Source organism: Pseudorasbora parva, chromosome 13, assembly GCF_024679245.1.
Source record: "Pseudorasbora parva isolate DD20220531a chromosome 13, ASM2467924v1, whole genome shotgun sequence".
Lineage (NCBI taxonomy): Eukaryota > Metazoa > Chordata > Actinopteri > Cypriniformes > Gobionidae > Pseudorasbora > Pseudorasbora parva.
Window position 1 is genome coordinate 12,855,597 of NC_090184.1, and position 21,047 is coordinate 12,876,643.

General features: G+C 36.8%; 1 protein-coding gene across 3 annotated transcripts in view; it reads right to left on the reverse strand.

The window, feature by feature from the left end:
* ogdha (oxoglutarate dehydrogenase a) overlaps positions 1 to 16,225 on the reverse strand; it is a 61,787-nt gene extending 45,562 nt beyond the window's left edge. For 2 of the 3 annotated variants that reach the window (XM_067413184.1, XM_067413187.1), the window contains exons 1-3: positions 16,067 to 16,225; positions 13,981 to 14,391; positions 2,895 to 3,083 (exon numbers count right to left, since the gene is read on the reverse strand). In XM_067413184.1, coding sequence (XP_067269285.1) covers positions 2,895 to 3,083; positions 13,981 to 14,205 — 414 coding nt within the window. In that variant the 5' untranslated portion in view covers positions 14,206 to 14,391; positions 16,067 to 16,225. Of the gene's footprint in view, positions 1 to 2,894; positions 3,084 to 13,980; positions 14,392 to 15,424; positions 15,552 to 16,066 lie in introns of those variants that run through there. The other variant, XM_067413185.1, reaches the window with a different exon arrangement.
* Between the last annotated feature and the right edge of the window lie 4,822 nt (positions 16,226 to 21,047).

The window sequence follows — 21,047 nt, forward strand, 5'->3', positions numbered from 1 at the left end:
TGTAGTTGCAATACAGTGGACTATAGTTGGACTAGCAAAGAAGCCACTACTTTAACAACACACACTCTAAAACATTGTGGCAGCATTTTATCAAACAATAGTGTCCACAAGGCAACCTCAGATCTGTTATTCAGAATGTGTGGTCACTTTTCCTGGAACAACGCAAGCTCAGTACAAGTTGTATTGGTTTATATTTGATTATTAAATAAGAGCAGTAGTTAACTTTTTGGGGTTAAAAATTAGTACATAACCAGCCAGTTTTCAAAACTATCTGCTTACCATAGCTTTATTTACAACGTAAGCTTGTAATAATGTTTTCAATTCCAGTGGTACTGATGGATTTTTTATATGATGGATCTATATAGAAGGTGTTCTGGGTAGTAGGTAGTAGGGCTGTTAACGAATATTCTAAATTCAAATATATATTCAAATAGTAAAAAATAAAATAAAAAAAGTTGGATGGGGAAAATTAATATAAAAAAATAAAAATAAAGTGGGGGAAAAAAATGCCTGTGGAAGTAGAAGCGTGGCTGTCTGCTTTGTGTGTGGACGCGCTAATGGGTGCACTAGCACCTGATTTTTCAGAGACAGGTCACAGGAGTTGCACATAGTAGCTCATCCACTTTTGCTGTGACCAACTAAGGCGGATGAAGCAAGTAATAAATCACAATGATTAAATCTGATGATTGTTTATCATATCACGTTAAACCAGGCAAATATACTTTTTCAAAATGTTAATGTCAACATCAGCAATGTGTGACTACATTTAATGTCCATTAGGGCTTCCAGTAGATCAGTTTCCATTTCTGAGCATTGTGGAGTAATGTTAGTGCAAACAATTTAAGGTTGAGACTCTAGTCCCAAATATAGCAGGCTTCATTCAGTGATTGAAACAAATATTATTAATATTAATTTAAGATTTACAGCATATTAAACGCTTCGAGTGAGCTGTGCTGTGGTAAACATGGAACTTTTGACATGAAACCAGTGGAAGAAGTGCATTAATCCTTTTACCCTTTCTGCAATTATTAATAATTATTATGCATCTCTTCAGTCAGTACAGTAGCCTACACTTTAGTAATGTTTCTGTTTAACGTTTAATAAAATGAGGCATGGTATACTAATTGTATCTTACATAGCTTGCATACAACTTTATCTCACAGCTCAACAATTTTACCTCCTACAGACCCAAATCCAAAGTACTTTAATTTTTAGATTTTGGAGTTAAAATCACTTTCTCTGCTGCAGTCGAGTTGGCCTCTGCACTTTCTGCCATCTTTCATGCAAGATAAGTCAACTTTCAGCACTGACGCTGTAAAAGTGCGAGTCCTGTGACGTCTCTGACCCCTCATGCGCTTTAGTGATGAGAGTGAGCGCTTTAGTGCGCTCACTCTCAAAGCAGACAGCCAAGCCTTTACTACCGGAGGCGTTTTTTTTTTCCACTTTTTATTTTCTTATTTGAATATTAATATTCACCTTCGAAATTCTTTTTTTTTTTTTTACTATTCGAATATATATGTCGCATGTAATAAACTGTTTTCCCTTATTCATCGTGTCAGCCTGTCTGTTGCGATGTGTTCATTGCGCGAGTTGATATTGCAATGAAAAATTTGATGTACCATTCAGTCCTAGTGTGTAGCACAGATTTTTTAAATTTTTTTATTCAAAACATTTTCATTATGTTAAGTCATTATTGTTCATTTTGTAATAAAGTTTAAAAAGTTCACTCATTTTACTGATTTCAGAAACTATCAACTGATTAATTTGTTATTTGGTAGATTTTCCAGTTATTGTTATCCGTAAACTCAAATATCGGTAGACCTCTGCTATCTGCTTAGTGAATGTTCTCCTGTGACCTCAAATAGCGTCAAAAGCATCCATTTTGATTTTTATTTATTTTCATTCAAAATGAACACTTAAAGGGATAGTTCACCCAAAAATGTAAAATTGTATGTTTATTTGCTTACCCCAGTTCATGCAGGTGTCTTTGACTCTTAATTTTTGGGTGAATTATCCCTTTAAAGGACAACTCCAGTGAAAAATGAACCTAGGGGTAATTAACACATGGTTACAGAGTAGATCGTTCTCTGGAATGCGTTTTGAAAATCGAATGTAAAGAGTTTTATTTCTAAAAACAGATTAGCTTATAGATTAGAAGCTTATAACCCTTGTATATGGGGCACAAAGTAAGTAAAATTAAATCGCTAGTTAATACCACTAACAAGGCTCAAAATAGCCTCACACTAACACGGTAGCATAACGAGGGTCTCTACAGAAGAATTGAGAACTTTGTAAGTGTACAAACAGTTTAATAAGAAGACACTTTATAAAGACAGTTCATTACACATATACAGACAGCAGCCATCTTGGAAAAAAGTCTCAACGAGTTGAGCCACGAACACTGTGCTAAGTGAGATGGTCGATAGGAATTAAGTTTGTGAAATCTAATTACATGGATATTTTTAAAGTATCTTCTTATTAAACTGTTTGTACACTTACAAAGTCCTCAATGCTTCGGCTTGCATTTAGGGACCCTCATTATGCTACAATGTGAGTGTGAGGCTATTTTGAGACTTGTTAGTGCTATTAACTAGCAATTTAATTTTACTTACTCTGTGCCTCATAGACAAGTGTTAATCTGCTAATCTGTTTTTAGAGATAAAACTCTTTACATTCGATTTTCATGAAAACGCATCCCAGAGAACAATCTACTCTGTAACCATGTGTTAGTTACCCTAGGTTCATTTTTCACCGGAGTTGTCCTTTAATGCATAGATCTCTTATCTTGATAAAGGTACAAGCTGCAAACTCATTAAAGGCAGCACTGAAATATTAATTTATAGACAATATTTTTAAAGAAACAAATGCACAGAGTTTATAAAATATGTGTGTACCTGATAAGCCCTGATGAGGGACTGGACTGCCAAATGGTCTTCCACTAGTTTCTCCACATTCGGTTGTGCCCCCACCAGAGACTGGGCCTGAGCAAGCCCAGCCAAATTCACTCCCAGTGGAGGAGGACTCTGGTATGCTGTACCTGGAGGAGCACCAGCATTAGCATTCCTGAAGAAAATGTCCCAAGACTAGAGAACAGAAAAAGAATCAGGAATTAGACTCTCTAGGTAGACAATTAAGTTGCAATCAATGGCTAAACAGACATACTGAATTGGACATATTAATGAATCATTTTTGAAAAGCCTCATCAATAGATATAATCTGGATGTCAACCATTCAAAGACAGCTCAAGACAATGGGTCATTGTCTCGTTCTTTTGACATATAAGGTCTTAAATGAATGAATGAATGAATGAATGAATGATTTATTTCAAACTATTACAATAATATATATATTTTTAAAACGCATCAAATATCCTCATCAAATAACAACATAAAAATGATAACAACATAAAAATTCAGTATATATGCTATTCATACTATTTTAAATACAAAATAAATAGAACAAAGGACAAACACAACTCTGATTTACAGCCTACTTTGACATGCTACTAAGCTAAAGTAGGAAAAAACAGGAGCAAAATTTCAGCAGCATTAACAACTTTTTTAATTTATCACTATCATTCCCCACATCTGTACTTATTAAAAAATATCTGTGGAACCTTTTTTTTTTTTTAATTGCAACATATTTACACTTTGTTTAATCAATTTGTTCAGACCATTTCACAAAAGCACCCCACAAATCGAACACACTTTTAAGCTTTTTCTGAGCCTTCTCGTTTCAAAATCATAACCCCCCTCTCTCTGTATGAGAACATTCAACATGTTACCTAGCAGCTGTTTATTTTTTGTTTTATAGATTATTTGTACAGTTTTATAATCAATAATATCATTAAACTTTAGAGTGTACAAATTTAAATACAGTAGGTTTGTATGCTCATGGTAACCAAATTAATTTACTACCCTAATTACTCTTTTCTGTATTGTACTTAATGTTTGTAAAGTGGTTTTGTAGGTGTTGCCCCATACTTATGCCCAAACACAATAATTCAAATACGGCAACACAAGTGAATAATCCAAATATAAAATGCTTTTTTATTCAATACATGTCTTCGAGGCATTAAAAAGATTCAAACGGTTAATGAATTGGTGAATCGATCAATGATTCGGGTCGCCAATGTCACGTGATTTCAGCAGTTCGTATCGCGTCAAACCATCAAACTGCTGAAATCACGTGACATTGGTGACCAGAAGCATTGATTGATTCACCGATTCATTAACCGTTTGAATCTTTTTGGAGAAACACGGAAGAGAGGACAATGCTGATTCATAGTTTTTGATATTTTTGGACCAAAATGTATTTTCAATGCTTCAAGAGATTCTAATCAACCAACTGATGTCACATATGGACTACTTTGATGATGTTTTTATTCCCTTTCTGGACATGGGCAGTGAAGTGGGCATTGACTGCATATGCTCTGGGACTAAAATATAAAATCTTAGTAAAGCTGGTGAGTGGAGTAGCTATATGAAATTGTTGACAATAAGTCTTTAAAGGCACTTTTGCCTGTTTCATTAGCCCATTCATGACACTGTTGATGTTGAGAGAGGTGTAGGATAAAAAAATAAAGCATTTTAATTTGAATGTTTTAGCGTGTGTGATTTATCGCGGGCACGGGTCGGGTAACGGGCCAAATATTAACGGGTCTGGGCGGGTACGGATTTAATTTTGAAATTTTCAAGGGTCACAGGTCGGATCTGGTGCTAAACCTTGCGGGTACGGGCGGGGGCGGGTCTCCAAAAATGGACCCGTGCAGGAATCTGCAACACAGTTTGCGTCTAAAATGGACGTAGTTATTATGGATAGTTGGGAGAAAATGTAGTGCATCTGCCTATTATCAGTCGCCTATAGATCTGCACATCTGTCTTAAAGAGGCAGCAGTGTAAATAAACATGCTGACGGATTACTGCGAATTAAACAAATGCAAAGAGCAAATCACTCACAGCTCTTGAATGAATAAATTCAGCTATAATATGCATTCATTTAGGCTATTTATGATAAACTATGCAGTGTTATTTTACATTTGATTACTAGAATATATATATATATATATATATATATATATATATATATATATATAAAAATCTCAAAAAGTACCGATAAGAATACCGGACCGGTTAAAGTACCGGACCGATAAGCAGTATCGATAAGAGTAGTAATACCGTTAAAACCTTAACGATACCCATCCCTAACGATGACGACAGCACAGTGACGGTGAAGCAGGATGTCGCAGTGTAACATCACTTGTTCAAATCAGCTATCACATCTGTTTTAAGCAATTTAAACTGTTCCTTTTCGTTAAAACCTGAGCAAAGAACAACACTCGGCTACCAGATGTGGATTACACCGGCTACTTTAATGAGGAGGATGGGGAGTGTGATCATGTGCTAACACCACACCGCAGCTCTGTATCTAGCCTTTCTGTGCTTAGTTCCTCTAGATCTGGTAATCATGACTAGACTAGATTAGGGCTGGACGATATGGCCAAAATTCATATCACGATTTTTTTCTTAATTTCGGTCGATACGATATAATTCCGATATCGTTATGAATTATATAAAAGCTTTAGAAAAAACTACTAAGAACTGCCACAAAGGATGTCTGTACCTACAAACTTCTGAAAAATGTATTTGCCAAGTCTATGAATAGTCCACCTATAAAACTATATAATATTTTAGAAATAAAACCAGTACAAATTAATGTTCACCTTTTATTTGTATTTAGCCTTTATATGAAAAAGAAATGTGAAATCAACATCAAATAAACATAAGACTCTCACTTTATTAATATTAATATCTTTAAGTTTAAACTATAATATAGGCTGATTATATTATTCTTAATATAGATTAAACAAAAGTGCTTCAGCCAGGATTCAGCCTGACTCAGAATATTCTAGCGGATGGATCTTCTTCAGATGGTGGATCTGCTTCACAGCGTACAGTGCTCCTATGCCGCAGACGCAGTTTATTGAGCATCTTCTTTTAAGTTTTACATTTCAGTGAAGAATAATTCATAGCGCTCTATTTTCCATTTATGCAAAACTATAGCATATATTTAATGCTGCAGTTATTTAATTAAAAATGCAGTAAAAAACGTAATACAGTGAAATATTATTCTGATCTACATCATCTGTTCACTACGTGAATATATAGTAAAGTGTCATTTATTTCTGTGATCAAAGCTGAATTTATCATCATTACTCCAGTCTTCGGTGTCACTCATCACTCTCATATTAGGATTTGATGCTCAACAAACATTTATGATTATTATCAGTGTTGAAAACAGTTTTGTTGCTCATGATGCTCCTTCATTGCTTTCATGTATTGTCGCAATCATCTGACTGTCGTCGTCACCTTTCAGCTCATAACTATTGTTTTCCTTCAGCTGCAGCTCCAGCGCGACAGTAAGTTTCTACGAATCCGCTTTTGGACTTTCTGTGAGAGCGCCCTCCTCATATTTAGATACGAATAAAATGACAGGTCATGCATAGATAATTTTTTGTCTCAGAAATTAAATCTTGATGTATTCACGTTGGTTTCTATGTATAGGCTACACTTGCCCGTGACCTCAAGAAGCGCGCAATCAACCGAGGTTAGAGAAAGCGCTCTATAGTGTCCCTGTTAACTTGCCCGCCCTCGCTCCAGGTAATGCCGTTTCGAATCCCGCTCGGAGCGGGTCGACTAGGACCAGTGAGACCCAGTAAATATGCGGGGGATGAAAATACACTTTATTAAAAGTGCGGGGGACACGCCGAATCACTTCCACCCCACTGAATTAACGTTAGTCTTCCTTCTCTTATCAACTACTTTTTTCTCCTTACTTGTGGAAGTTCGTTCAGTCACATTTGTGCTGCGGTCAGGGAAACTCTTTTTGTAGCTAAAACTTGCCGCGTTGGATCTATCAGCCTTCTACTGCTGAGCACTGACTGTGTTTCTGTGGTGTACGTCATCGCGCATGTACCCAATCATCTTCTGCTCTTTCTGACGGTTGCGCCCTGAACGTCAGTCAGTGAGGAATGCTGTAATGTAATTATCGAAATATCTGAAATGTGTTTAAAAATCATATCACCGTTATTGAAAAAAATTATATCGCGATATATATTGATAATGAATTATTGTCCAGCCCTAGACTAGATCTGGTAATGACGTAAAAATTGTAAATAAATAGTTTGGATAACTATGCTCAAGTCTGAAAATGTTCTAACACATCTGAAATTACTGAATTTGAAAAAAATTGTGAAACAATTTTCCAAAGACTTTAAAATATTGCAAATCGCATTTTAATTGCAATACAAATGCCTTACAACGGGGGCAAATGCGATCCGAGCTTGACGTTTTCTGTTCGACCGGCAAGAGATGTTTCAGTCGGTCTGAGATGCTATTAAAGGGGGGGTGAAACACTCAGTTTCAGTCAATCTCATGTCAATCTTGAGTACCTATAGAGTAGTATTGCATCCTTCATATCTCCGAAAAGTCTTTAGTTTTATTATATTAGTAAAAGAAATATGGGCTGTACCGAGTCTTTCTGGAAAAAACCGAGCGCCTGGAGGCGTATCGAGTGGGCGGAGCTAAAGAATGACGAATGCGCAAAGCGGTGACGTCCTCAAGCGTGGAGAAACACTTGCTATCGATCTCAGCTAATAGATATGATCCATAATCTAATTCGGAGGCTGAAATAGTAACAGCAATAGCAGGACGTCTGTCTCTGTGGTATGTACTTTTTTTTATTGGCCTGTCAACATTTGTCTTTACTCTCAGTTTATGAGGACATGATTCGCTTTATGGACTATTGTATGCGACCAAACCTTAGTAGCAAGCAAAACGGTTTTGCACGTCAGATCAGTGTAACGTTATAAGTTACATAGAACAGCAATGAAGTCCGTTAGCGCATTTGAATGACGAAGCACGCGATCGTGTCGTTTACTAATGTTAACATACGTGACGATAAGCAACAGCATAGACATTTGAAGCAGTTTCACTCACCGGCTGCTTCCAAAGCAGGACCGAACCTTTATCGCTGGGACGGCTCCGTCAAAAACACACTTCTTGGAGTGTGGAGATCCACTTTGCGATGCGACTGAAGCATTTCTGCCTTCAAATCAGTTCAAATGCAGCGCTGCCTTCCCAGAATGCTGTGCTGAAGCGTTGAAGTCGCTTAATGTCAAAGTGAAGGAATGAAGTGGAGCGTGGCGCGGACTATAACCGACATTAGTGTTCACGGACGACTGGATCTGCAGCTTGAGAGCAGTGTTCACGGCCGTGCATTTGCTCTCTCGCCTCTAGTCATGCGCACGCGCACCCTACCGGGAGAAGAGCCCGTACGGCCCATACAAGGACCTTCCGTTCTATTAACGTCAAGTAGACCCATACTCGAAAAAAACTCTTGAAGAAACTTGTGAGAAACCGGAAGAAGTATTTTTAACACAGAAATACTCTATCAAACGTCCAACATTAGTTTTTGAAACTTTGTCTATGTTTAGGATGGGAATCCAAGTCTTTAACAGTGTAAAAAGCTCAGTATGCATGAAACAGCATTTCACCCCCCCTTTAAGTAAATTCTAAATTTTGCAAAAATATTGATGGAGTGGCAGTGGACACCAGCTATTATCACATTTCTTTTACAACAACGGCAAAAGTCATCAGAAGCCATTGCTACATCCTCGCTACATTCCTCGAAATCACAAACAGAAAATTGCCATCTCAGATGTCTCCTTCGCTCTGCATAGGTAATGTCATCGTCCGTTGGTGACGCCCCTTTGGAAATGATTTGTCTATGAAGCTTTGCCAGACCATAACCCAGTTACTACTGAGAATGGTTTGGTTTTAACCAGGCTACAGTCGGTTATGTCTAAAGTTAAAGTAAAATTGCATGTGTCTGTATATGATGCGAGCAGCCTAGTGAACACTTGTCCTTCAAGGGACAGTTCACCTCTAAAATTATTTTTTTATTAAACAAAAAGACATTATTAAACAAAAGACAAAGATAAAATCCCTCACTGCTCTTGAATAAAAAAAACTTCAATATACATTAATTAAAAGCTACTTTATTAAAGACTGCTGCCACTGTAAATCTATATTTTATACAATACACTAGAAATGTGTACAAGGTTTTTTTAAAGTAAAGTTTTAAGTTTAAGTAAGGTTTTTCAAGTCTTAAGAGTATTGCAATAAAAACACTTTTCTCTTTAACCGCTTTCTGTTCCTGTCACTAGGGTTGGGCGATGTCACTTAAATCGGCAGCTGACGATGTGTACAGTAAAACATTGCGATGGACGATGATATCGTCCGGAGGGGGGGATGAAAAACGAATATTTTCGTTACGTTTTCGTTTTTTCGAATTAGAGCTTAGATCGGTTCAAAAAAATCAAGACCGACCCTACCCAAGCCAATGCACCCGAGAGACCGGCCCTGCCCGTCACATTAACTGTAATTATGAGCCCGAGCCCCATTTAAACCCGACCATTTTTGAATACGTGGGCGTTCTGTCGAGAACAAGCCTGTAATGACTAATGAGCGGAGCGGAGCCAGTGTGACTCAGCTCAATAATCCGCATGCGCGCACTCATGAACCCACCGGTAAAATGATGTTCGTTCAAATCCAGCTCAGACATGACAAAAATCTGTAGCTTAGCCCTACTATACTTGTTGTAGCCATTAAACAATGTTTTTAATTTATGTTAAATATTATAGCCTAATATTATTTTTTAATTGCATCTGATTATGATATAAGTGCAAAAATGCGAGTGGGTCAGAAAAGATTTTGGTGGTTATATTTAGTTTAATATTAAGTTTTGTTTTGTAAAAAGTCTCTCTTTCGTTTTGTACAAATTGTCTCTTAATTTTAATAAAGGTTTCTTCGGCCAATTGCATGTATTTAATTAATAAGAAGCGAATAAGTAGCCTAGACTATGAGGTCGCAGAAAGCGATCGCTTTCAATGATCATGAACTGGAGCACGTCTCAAATAAACTGAAACTCAGCAGGCTTGCCTCACAGACATGAGGAATATGTAGCCTAATATGAGTAGAAACGAAAATATTTAAATAAGCATAGTGCAGTGTTCAGAACTCACGGTAAACAACCAGCTTGATACAGATGATCACGGCGATTGGCATGAGCGGGATGTTAAAGTTTAAGGGATTTTTTTTTTTTTTTTACCTCATACTGAATATGTTCGGGTGAAAGCACATTTTAAACAGGTAGCACTTATTCACACACAAACTAATCGTTCTCTCTAATGCATTCAAAAACATCTTGTAGTGCTTATACCTGCATGCAGTTATAGCCATAGCCTAAGTTATTATATTCTATTATATGATTTTGAATGAGCAGACATCTGTATTGATCCATAGATAAAATAACTGACGAAAACGTTCATCTTTCCAAACATACAAACAAATTTGCACTGCAAAAAGCATCAATGATATTTAACTTTTGATAAAGCCAGTTTGGCATAGTGGGGGGGGGGGGGGGGGGGGAATGCACACAAATGTTCCAACCACGTTGAAACTAGGCTCTTAATCTCCTATTGTTTATTTGTTATATATTTTTTTCAATTAATGCAGGTTATAAACCGAACTTTATAGTGATATTTCAGAGCTTACTAAAATACTTTAGCTGTTATTAGCCGCAAATTTTCTTGGAGCGAAGACGGAGCGGTGTTTCTGATATCAGTGAGCGAGCCGGGGAGCGGGAGATGGTGAACCCGGAGCGGAGGGATTCTTGAATGCTTAGAAAGAGGGTGGAGGGGAAATTGCCGCCGCTCCACTCCGCTCACATTCTCTGGTGTTGAGTCGCAAGACTCGCAGCGTGGCGGGGGCGGGGCATCACGATGGTGTTTCTCCATCGCGATGTCGCACGGCCATCACGATGGATGATGATATCGTCCATCGGCACAACCCTACCTGTCACCTAAGAATAGAGTAGCAAAAAAAAAAAACGAACCGAAAACCGTGGTTAAAAAACGAGGTATGTATTGAACAGTGGAGTAACTGTATTGTTGCATCTCTAATGAACACATCATGGTCAGAAATTGGTCATCAATGGTTCAAAATTCCCCAGTTCAATTTTCCCAGGGCCAACTTAAAAAAGAAAACACTTCTAATACTAATTTTAACCTAAGGAAGCTATGAACTTTTGTGATTCCATTACTCCAACCATCAAGTTCTATCAAGTCCAGCCCTACTGCTGTATATTGAGAGCCATACACTGGGGAACAGAAAACCCATTTGACAAGTTCCCACAACAAGTGCTTGGGGGTGGTGGTGGGGGGGGGGGGGGGAATCATCATGTTACTTACCACACTGCAAAAAAAACTAAACCGTAATTCTTGCAGTAAAAAAAATAAAAAATAAAAATTAAAATCAGAGCGAAAGCAATAGCAATCTATCTTTGAAAGCATGGAGACAGAGCGACACGTGACCTGTCATAATCTGAAAGCTACGCCCACCGTGACAAAGATCGTCAAACAATTTCTCGATTGACCTTCTATTGCAGGAAGTGGCCTCCTTGTCATTTCTGACTTCTGACTAACAATGTCTAAAAGCTGATATGTGACAAGGTGTACAGAAAACAAGCTAAAAAAAACAGGAACAAAAACCCAAGATTTTATAAGCTGTTGACCCAAAAAACGAGCGTTTAAGGACACAAAAGTAGATACAGGCAATTGAGACAGAGCGAGACATGCTATATTACACTGAGAACTACTCCCACTGGAGGGGAAAGTAATCAGTGACAGGAAATATAATATATAAAACTGACATTTGGATTTTTGACATAATGTTTACTGCACACGTAGGCATACTGAGGCATACTGAGTGTCAGGATCCCAAAATTGACCTATTCTTCCTGCTGAAGCTTCAAGTCTTATTGCCTGTATCCACTTTTGTCTCCTTAAACGCTTGTTTTTTGGGGTCGACAATCGACATCTTATAAAAACTTAGTTTGTGTTTTTTAGCTCGTTTGCTATACACCTTGTCACATATCAGCTTTTATACATTGTCAATGAAGAGCGTTGGAGGAAGGTATGGTAATACATGTTGACAGGCAGGAAGGACATTGTATTTGGGACTGAATGCAATTTTTTTTTATTCGAGTGTTGATTATTATATTATATCTAAAAAAGAATAATAATAATAATAATAATAATAATAATAATAATAATAATAATAAGCAATTCAATTATTTGTTAGTAATGTACCAAATGACTTCTGAATTCTGATTAATAACAGCATTAATAAAAGCCTCCTGAAGCTAATCAATGTGTTTGTGAGAAAAAGATCATATTTAAACTAGTTTTCGGCAGACAGCGAAAAAATAACAACTGAGCAGACTCATTCACAGAGGTTTTGCTCTATCCTTGGCGAGTTGGCGTATGTGTCAGTTCAGTTAGACACAGACAGAAACTAGTACCATTCACAGCCATTTTAAAGCTTGGACGAGCCAGGACATTTTTTTATATATAACTCAGATTGTGTTCATCTGAAAAAACAATGTCATATATTCCTAGGGTTTATACTGACTTGAGGTTTAGTAAACCATGGGCTAATTTTCATTTATGGGTGAACTACTAACCCTTATTAAAAAAAGAGAGAAAAAAAGACACGAATGTACTGATACGTATCCATACCCGATATATATCCAAATAAATTAATATCAAAACCAAAATTGTAATCGTATTAGTACGATAAAGTGTCAATATCCAGCCCTAAGAGAAATGTATATTCACTATAGACATTTACATGCCTTTTAAGAATTTATTTATACCCCTGGAAATCTCCGGCCAATGTGGGGACTCTGAATACAAATTACTAAGTCCATAAGCCATATTATCTTTTAGTACATATTTCTTCTGTTAATTAAGACAAATCAGGATTGTATAATTTTATATTTCTGCATTTATGCTTAAAAGGCAGTTAAAGTTAACAACCATAACACTGAATGAAGTAAAGTGGGGAACTCAGATCAAGAAACCCCAATTTAGCAACTGGTGGGACTGGGTGAATCAAAACGCCATACCACCTTTTAAATGTACGATTTCTTTAGAACCTGAAATAATATCTGATCTACACTGCTGTTCAAAAGGTTTTGATCGGTAATATTTTTAATGCTTTTAAAAGAAGCCTCGTATGCTCACCAAGACTGTAACAAAAATGTAAAATAACTACTTCTATTTGAATAAGTTTTAAAATGTAAATTTAATTGTTACGCAAAGCTGAATTTTCAGCATCACTATTCCAGTCTTCAGTGTCACGTTTCTTCAGGAATCACTTATCGATTTGCTGATCAAGAAATATTTATGATTATTATTATATATTTATGATCATGTGACACTGAAGACTGGAGTAATGATGCTGAAAATTCATTGTTTTTGTCACAGGAATAAAATACATTTTAAAATAGAAAAGTTATTTTAATATTTAAAATTTAGTTTTTTTTTACAAATGCAGCCTTGGTGAACATAAGATATCTCTTCTAAAACATAAAAATTATTACCAATCAAAAACTTTTAAAAGGCAGTGTATATGTAATTGCCTAAGGGATATATCTATACATAGGGAAATATCCATACATAGGACAGTGAGCAAAACATTAACCCAAGATACTCTGGACCTTGAACTCACTTTTGAACTGAAGGTGGTTATTATAACTTGATGTTTATTACTTAAAACCTCATTATAAGTGCAGAGGGTGAAAACAACTTAATGCCTATAATGAATTAGCTGCATGTCAGTATGTCATGGAACCAGCACATTCACATGACTGCTCTAAAAATACAACCAGGGATCCCAGTAATGTGATCTTAGACACACAAGTTGCTACCCAGGATCTGTAGACAGATGGTGTATACTTAGATTGGAATATTTTTTGGCATTTTGTTTGCAAACACCCAAAACTTTAGTTTGAGAATGGACATGGTGTCTTCATTCTTTCTTCACATCATCCAACTGCATGTCCACTGCCACTTACCTTGTGCACACTCTTGGGATTCTCCAACCATGCATAGTACATCTCCTCAACATAGTTAGAGCTTGTTCCATTCAGAAATGGCTCTGCGGCCACCGGTGCCGTATAACACCTGAATGGCTGAAACGTCCTAGGAGTGGCTGCTGGCCTCTGATGTGATAGATTTTTAGCAGTCTGTGAGGCCGTGATTGGCCGGAGCCGTGCCGCACAAGTCCTTAAGCGGTGCATCGCAGTCTATTGAACAAACACCACCCACACTCACAAGTTCCTGGATGTCCCCAGTGCCACAACAGAAAAGAGAAGTGTCACCTCCTTCTTTAGCCCGAAATGGAAAATGTGTTTAAATTTCCTGAGGAAGAATGGAAAGAAGTTCCAAAAGCCTTTGACTTTTGACTCCTACTTGCGTTTTGCACTCTGTAAGAAAAATAGAAAAGTCAGTCAGAGGTGCATTAAAATGTGCAGTTTATCTCAGCAATTTAAAGACAATTAGATTTGATGGATTGCTGTTAGGAAGTTCCTGCCCTAGGTATGACATGGAGCCTTTAATGCGATTTTTAGCGCAAAATCAAAACAACCAGTTATAATCTAATATATAAGATATAAGTAACACGGTAAACTGCAATTATACAGCTAAGAATGTAATCTTTCATATCAGTTTATGCAGTATAGTACATCACATGAAATAATGGTCACCTCTAGAGACCATACAAAGGTCAAAGAGCTAGTCAAGCTCCTGATAAAGAACAAGAGCTCCAAAAAGAGCCTTCTTTTTGAGAACATGATGCCTTCATTCATTGCCATGTAAACTATAAAAGACTTAGTGTTTTTACAGTTATTGTGTAATGAAATGAAAAATAAGTTCAAACCTCATAACTGCCGCTTTGCCAGTCAACAAGAGCATAACTCTCATAAGACTGATGTGATGAGGTTTTAAAAAAATGTTGATGCTTGTGTAATACTAAACCTCTACTGTTGCAAATACAAATGTACACCTTTACAAAGTGTGCATTAGGTTAAATTATTTTAAATCACTCATATAGCGTACTACAAAGTGTAAAAAATTACATAAAATGTCATTCATGTTACACTGCAAACCCTTGAACCTCACAAAAAAAGACATTTTATATATCAACAAGTATTTCTGACATCATTAATGTGGCAAATAAACAGGAGGTAAAGTTTTAGCATTATTTAATAAGGTGATTTTCACTCTAAATTAATGTTTATAAACAATATGCAACTTTGCAAAGTTCTCTCTTCACATCTTCACATTTTGACAAAGCATTATCTTTCCTTCCTACATAAGATATAAATCAGACCCATTTGTTACTGTAATCAACTTACCTATACTAAAAAAATTATTGATACGTGTCCTTTTCCGCTAAAATTAAATGAATATAACCATGTGGTGGAAATAAACATGGAACCCTTCTCTCCCTCAACACACCTATGTTTTGACCTTGCGTGCACATTCCACTCCCCTTCGCTGATGAGTCACTCAAACCCGCCCGCCTACTGAAGCATTTCAGAGCGCCATTGGCTGAAGATTCCTAACTCCGCCCACCGCCCATGCCTAGTAGAAGCCTAATGGAGACACGGAATGTCAATCATTATGTCCTTTCACTAAACATGGGTCTTACGAAAATATTAGCACCCCATGCTAACTATCAAGTCGGAGGCCGATACTTGGAGTTAAATCATGCAATTACAACTTTTATTACTGGGTACTTGTTTCTTGTTTTCTTTCTTCTTTGCTTAACGTATTTGTTTAACGAATAAAGACACATAACCTATGTAATTTTCGTTGTGAACCAGAAAACCTCGACCTAACAATAATGAGCTAATTAAGGTTGGTTCAGGCACGTAGTTTTGTAAATGGATAGTTGAGTATCCTGCATAAATATCTTACTTTACTTATGTCCTCAAATATCAGTTAACTTTGTGCCACACCAAACAAGCGCAAGCAGCCATGCTAATAAGAAATTAGACGAGGAACGCGCCTCTCCGTGCGGCATTTTCCGACGATGTCATCCAGTCTCTTCTTTAACGGCGGATGTAAGTTTGCTCCCATAAAACAAGAAAAACTTACTTGTGCTGACAGCCGTTGTAATCTGGTCGTGCACCGGAGTTGGTAACGGCTCCACTGACCCCTGCGAAGCTCACGAGAGTGACAGTCGACACGACAGTACACCTCCGTCATGAAGAACGTCAGCCGCTTCCGACGTGACGTCTACGTTTCGCGCTTCTTTCAGTCGTTTCGGCGATCATTTCAAAGAACATTTAAAACGATTCTGCAAATCTGTATAACATAATTACGACACATCACATGCCATCTTGCAATCCTAAAATAATTTATTAAACAATGCTGGCTTTTAATAAGACGAATTATTTACTTCCTGGGTGCCACTGTCCACGTAAGAGCACTTTATGGGCGCGTCTCAATCATCTCAATAGTCAAAAAAAATAGTCTTCCTTTGACCACTTTTGATAGATACTGAACACTGCAGACCGGTAGCACCTCACAAGAGCTGCAATTTTGGAGATGCTCTGACCAGTCATCTAGCCATAACAATTTGGCCCTTGTTAAACTCGCTCAAATCCTTAAGCTTAGGCTACCCATTGTTCCTGCTTTTTTTTTTTTTTTTTTTTTGAGGACAAATATGCTCACTTGCTGCCCACTTGCACCCACAAACTGCTGTGATGAAGAGATAATCAGTGTTATTCCATTTGCCTGATCAGTGTATGTCCGTTTTAGATCTAGATCTCAACAGTCTAGATGTCCTGTAAAGAGCACATTTAGGGTTTTTCAAAGATTTTTTTTTTTTAACTGAATGATCAAATTTAGCACTTATGAAAATATGATAATATTTTGTAATCATCATTTAAATACTTTTTTATAAATCAACATCTCAGGAAAATTTGATGGGATTTCTAATCAAAATATGACTGAAAAAGGGCTTTGGTTTCACATGTTCACTGTAGAGGGCATCAGGATCATGTTTATCAGACATTTTAGGAGACATGAATAGGGAAAGAAATTGCATATCAATATTTCTATAAAATATTAGATATTATAAAAATGTTGCCAACTATTATTCACATTATTACACTTCTTATTACATAATATTAATATGTAAATTAGATCCAGTGTGTAGATACTTTGGTAACACTTTACAATAAACAACAAATGCTTTATTAGAACAGTTCATGTTAATTAATGAACCTAATAAAGTGTTACAAATCTGATTCCAAAAAAAGTTTGTGAATAATAATCAAATGCAATAATTTCCAAATCTCATAAACTTATATTTTATTCACAATAAAATATAGACAACATATTAAATGTTGAAAGTAATACATTGAAATGGCATGCCAAATATTGGCTCATTTTGGATCTCATGAAAGATACACATTCTAAAAAAGTTGGGACAGGAGGCCTCAAGATGTATCAATAAGAGGCCAGAAAATTTAAAGGAGCAGGTGGGGGACCAATTTACACCTTATTAAGTATATTGGCAACATGGGTATAAAAAAAGCCTCTCAGAGTGGCAGTGTCTCTCAAATGTCAAGATTGGCATCATCAATTCACCCAATGCTGCGTTGAAAAATAGTGGAGCAATACCAGAAAGGAGTTTCTCAGAGAAAAATTACAAAGAGTTTGACGTTATCATCATCTACAGTGCATAATATCATCCAAAAATTCAGAGAATCTGGAACAATCTGTGCATAAGGTCAAGACAACCATACTGGATGCCGTGATCTTCGGGCCCTTAGACGGCACTGCATCACATACAGAAATGCTACTGTAATGGAAATCACAACATGGGCTCAGAATTACTTCCAGAAAATATTGTCAGAGATCACAATCCACCATGCCATTTGCCATGGCAGCTAAGATTTTATTGGTCAAAAAAAAAGCCATATCTAAACATGATCCAGAAGCACAGACGTTTTCTCTGGGCTAAGGCTCATTTAAAATGGACTGTGGCCAAGTAGAAAACTGTTCTGTGGTCAGACGAATCAAAATTTAAAGTTCTTTTTGGAAAACTGGGACGCCATGTCATCCGGACTAAAGAGGACAAGGACAACCCAAGTTGTTATCAGCGCTAAGTTCAGAAGCCTGCATCTCTGATGGTGTGGGGTTGCATGAGTGCGTGTGGCATGATGGGCAGCTTACACATCTGGAAAGGCACCATTAATCCTGAAAGGTATATCCTAGTTTTAGAACAACATATGCTCCCATCCAGACGTCGTCTCTTTCAGGAAAGACCGTGCATTTTCCAACATGACAATGCCAGACCACATACTGCAACAATTACAACAACATGCAATTAGAAGAAGAAGGATCCGGGTACTGAAATGGCCAGCCTGCAGTCTAGATCTTTCCCCCATATAGAAAACGTTTGGCGCGTGAAAGAGGAAAATGCAACAGACAGTTGAGTCTAGAAGCTGTTAACTAGAACAGCTAGTTAACTAGAAGCTGGGACAACATTCCTATTCCTAAACTTGAGCAACTTGTCTCCTCAGTCCCCTGACGTTTGCAGACTCTTATAAAAAGGAGAGGGGATGCCACACAGTGGTAAACACGGCCATTCCCAACTTTTTTGAGATGTGTTGATGCCATGAAATTTAAAATCAACTTCAGTTAAAACATTTGATATGTCATCTATGTTGTATTCTGAATAAAATATTGCATTTTCCATATCATTGCATTCTGTTTTTATTAACAATTTTTACAGTGTCCCAACTTTTTTGGAATCGGGTTTGAACATATTGGTAACACTTTACAATAAGGTTCATGAGTTAACATTAGTTAACCACATTAGTTAGCATAAACTAATAATGAACTGCTCTTATAAAGCATTTGTTAATGTTGCTTTCAACATTTACTAATACTTAATACATAAAATCTTGTTAACAGTAAACAGAATCTAGTTGCTATTTACACTAAGTGCAAATAGCGATAGATGCTATTTACACCAAGTGTTCATAGCATCTAGATTGAGACACACAATGGTATCTGTACCTACGGGGGGAAAGCAGAAACACACACACACACACACATGGCCCCCCTTCTGTCTTAGAACTAATTTAAATGAAAAGCAACAAACAATGGTCTTAGATCTAATTTAGATTAGCCGACACCTTTTACAGGGAAAGCTCTCAACCTAAGGGTCTCGCCACTACCCCCCTGGGTTTCAAAAGACACTGTCTTTTGGTGTTTTATTATGGCAGAAACAGATGTTGACTTCTTGTGTGAACTCAAACATAAATTATTAAAATTTCTTCAACACTGATTACACGACACTGAACAATGGTCGATTTTTAAAATATTACCAGGCATTGTTAGGCGGAGCTAGTGCGAATAGCACTTGCCAACAAGGCACGCTATTTGCACTTTATTAATTAATGTTAACAAAGATTAACAAACACAAACTAATGAACCCTTCTTTCTGTAAAGCGTTACCAAACTTTACCCCAGGGTCTAAAAAGGTTAAAGTAAAAATGTGTCAAGCGTTTTGGTGTTGTTGTGTCCTCGTGTTGTTGTTGACTTTATTGTCCCCTTGGGAAAATTTTGTTTGCAATTGTTTTCACATGCATAATCACAACACAAACGAACAACATGCACAAAAAACAGTAAAAAATAAGACAGTATATATATATATATATATATATATATATATATATATATATATATATATATATATATATATATATATATATATATATATATATAAAATTAATCATCACTGAGACCCACTCAGTAGACACTACAAAACACTATTTTTCATTTTAAAAAGGAAGCGTATGCAAGATTGTGGCCAAAACTGGTACTGCAATCAATATCCCCTCTCCCTCCTGACTCGAGGTTGCCAGATAGGTTGCAGGATCCAGCAGGAATGTTTGCAGCTGTGGTAGCTAGAGCAGATCTGACAAACCGGATGCCGAAACACTACTGACTTCGTGATTGGTAGATAGGTGGAGGGCGGAGCTTCAGGCCAAAACACAACATGTCAACATTAACATCAGTTGAGGGCTGCAACAACAACTTTTAAATGACAATATCCTGGCCGGACTACTGTTTTTTTGAAAAACAGTATTTGTATATATTTTTTCTGAAGTATTTGAAATTAACATGATTTCTTAATGTCTAATGACATATCAGGGCCATTTCATGATTAATTTCCTTTAAAATTTTAACTGCATGTAGCATGAAAGATAATTTCCCCCTATTTTTAAAAAACACTGGTATTCTAAATCTGCGACCTGATAGTAGTCTCTCAAACTCATTAAACAGAGAATGCCTATTATCTAATATAATTTTCATGGCTTTAGTAAGACATCTTGCTTGATTTTGTTCTAAGCCTGACAGAGGAATGCCAGTTAACTTACTTGCAGTACTTACAACTTTCCTAAGTGACCTCTTTAGCACAGCTGAGACATTTCCATACCAACAGGTAATACAAAAAGTCAAAACACTTTCAATAAAATAATTATAAAACATTAAAATCTTAATATTTGGACTTAATATTAAATGACACCATCTTCCATAGTCTTTGCTGTCCCTCTTTGCACACAGTCCATTTATCCCACCTCAACTTGTGATCCAGAACAACCCCAAGGTATACTCATTAACACTCTGAATAGGCTCCCCATAGTAGTCACACTCATCAAAGACTCTTTTCTAAAATCGATGCTCCTCTCCTTAGTTTTTGCAATATTTAGCTTAAGGTGTGTCACACCAGGAATTAAATTAATTTAAAACCGGTCCATGATTTTCCTCATCCCCCTGAAGGAGACTAACTAATGCGGTATCATCAGCAAATGTAATTCTCTCCCTGGATGTGTACTTGTACAGTTGTTTGTATACAAAATAACCAATAAGGGTGAGAGGACACAGCCTTGTGGAGATCTGACATTAGTAATCTATTTCTCAGACAGTGAGTCCCCCACACTCGTTGAACTCGGTTACTTAAAAAATCTAGCTAGTCTTTCCACCAAAACAGATTGCACAATATTATTAAGAGCTGAAGAAAAGTCCGCAAATAGGATTTTCACATGATTTTTGG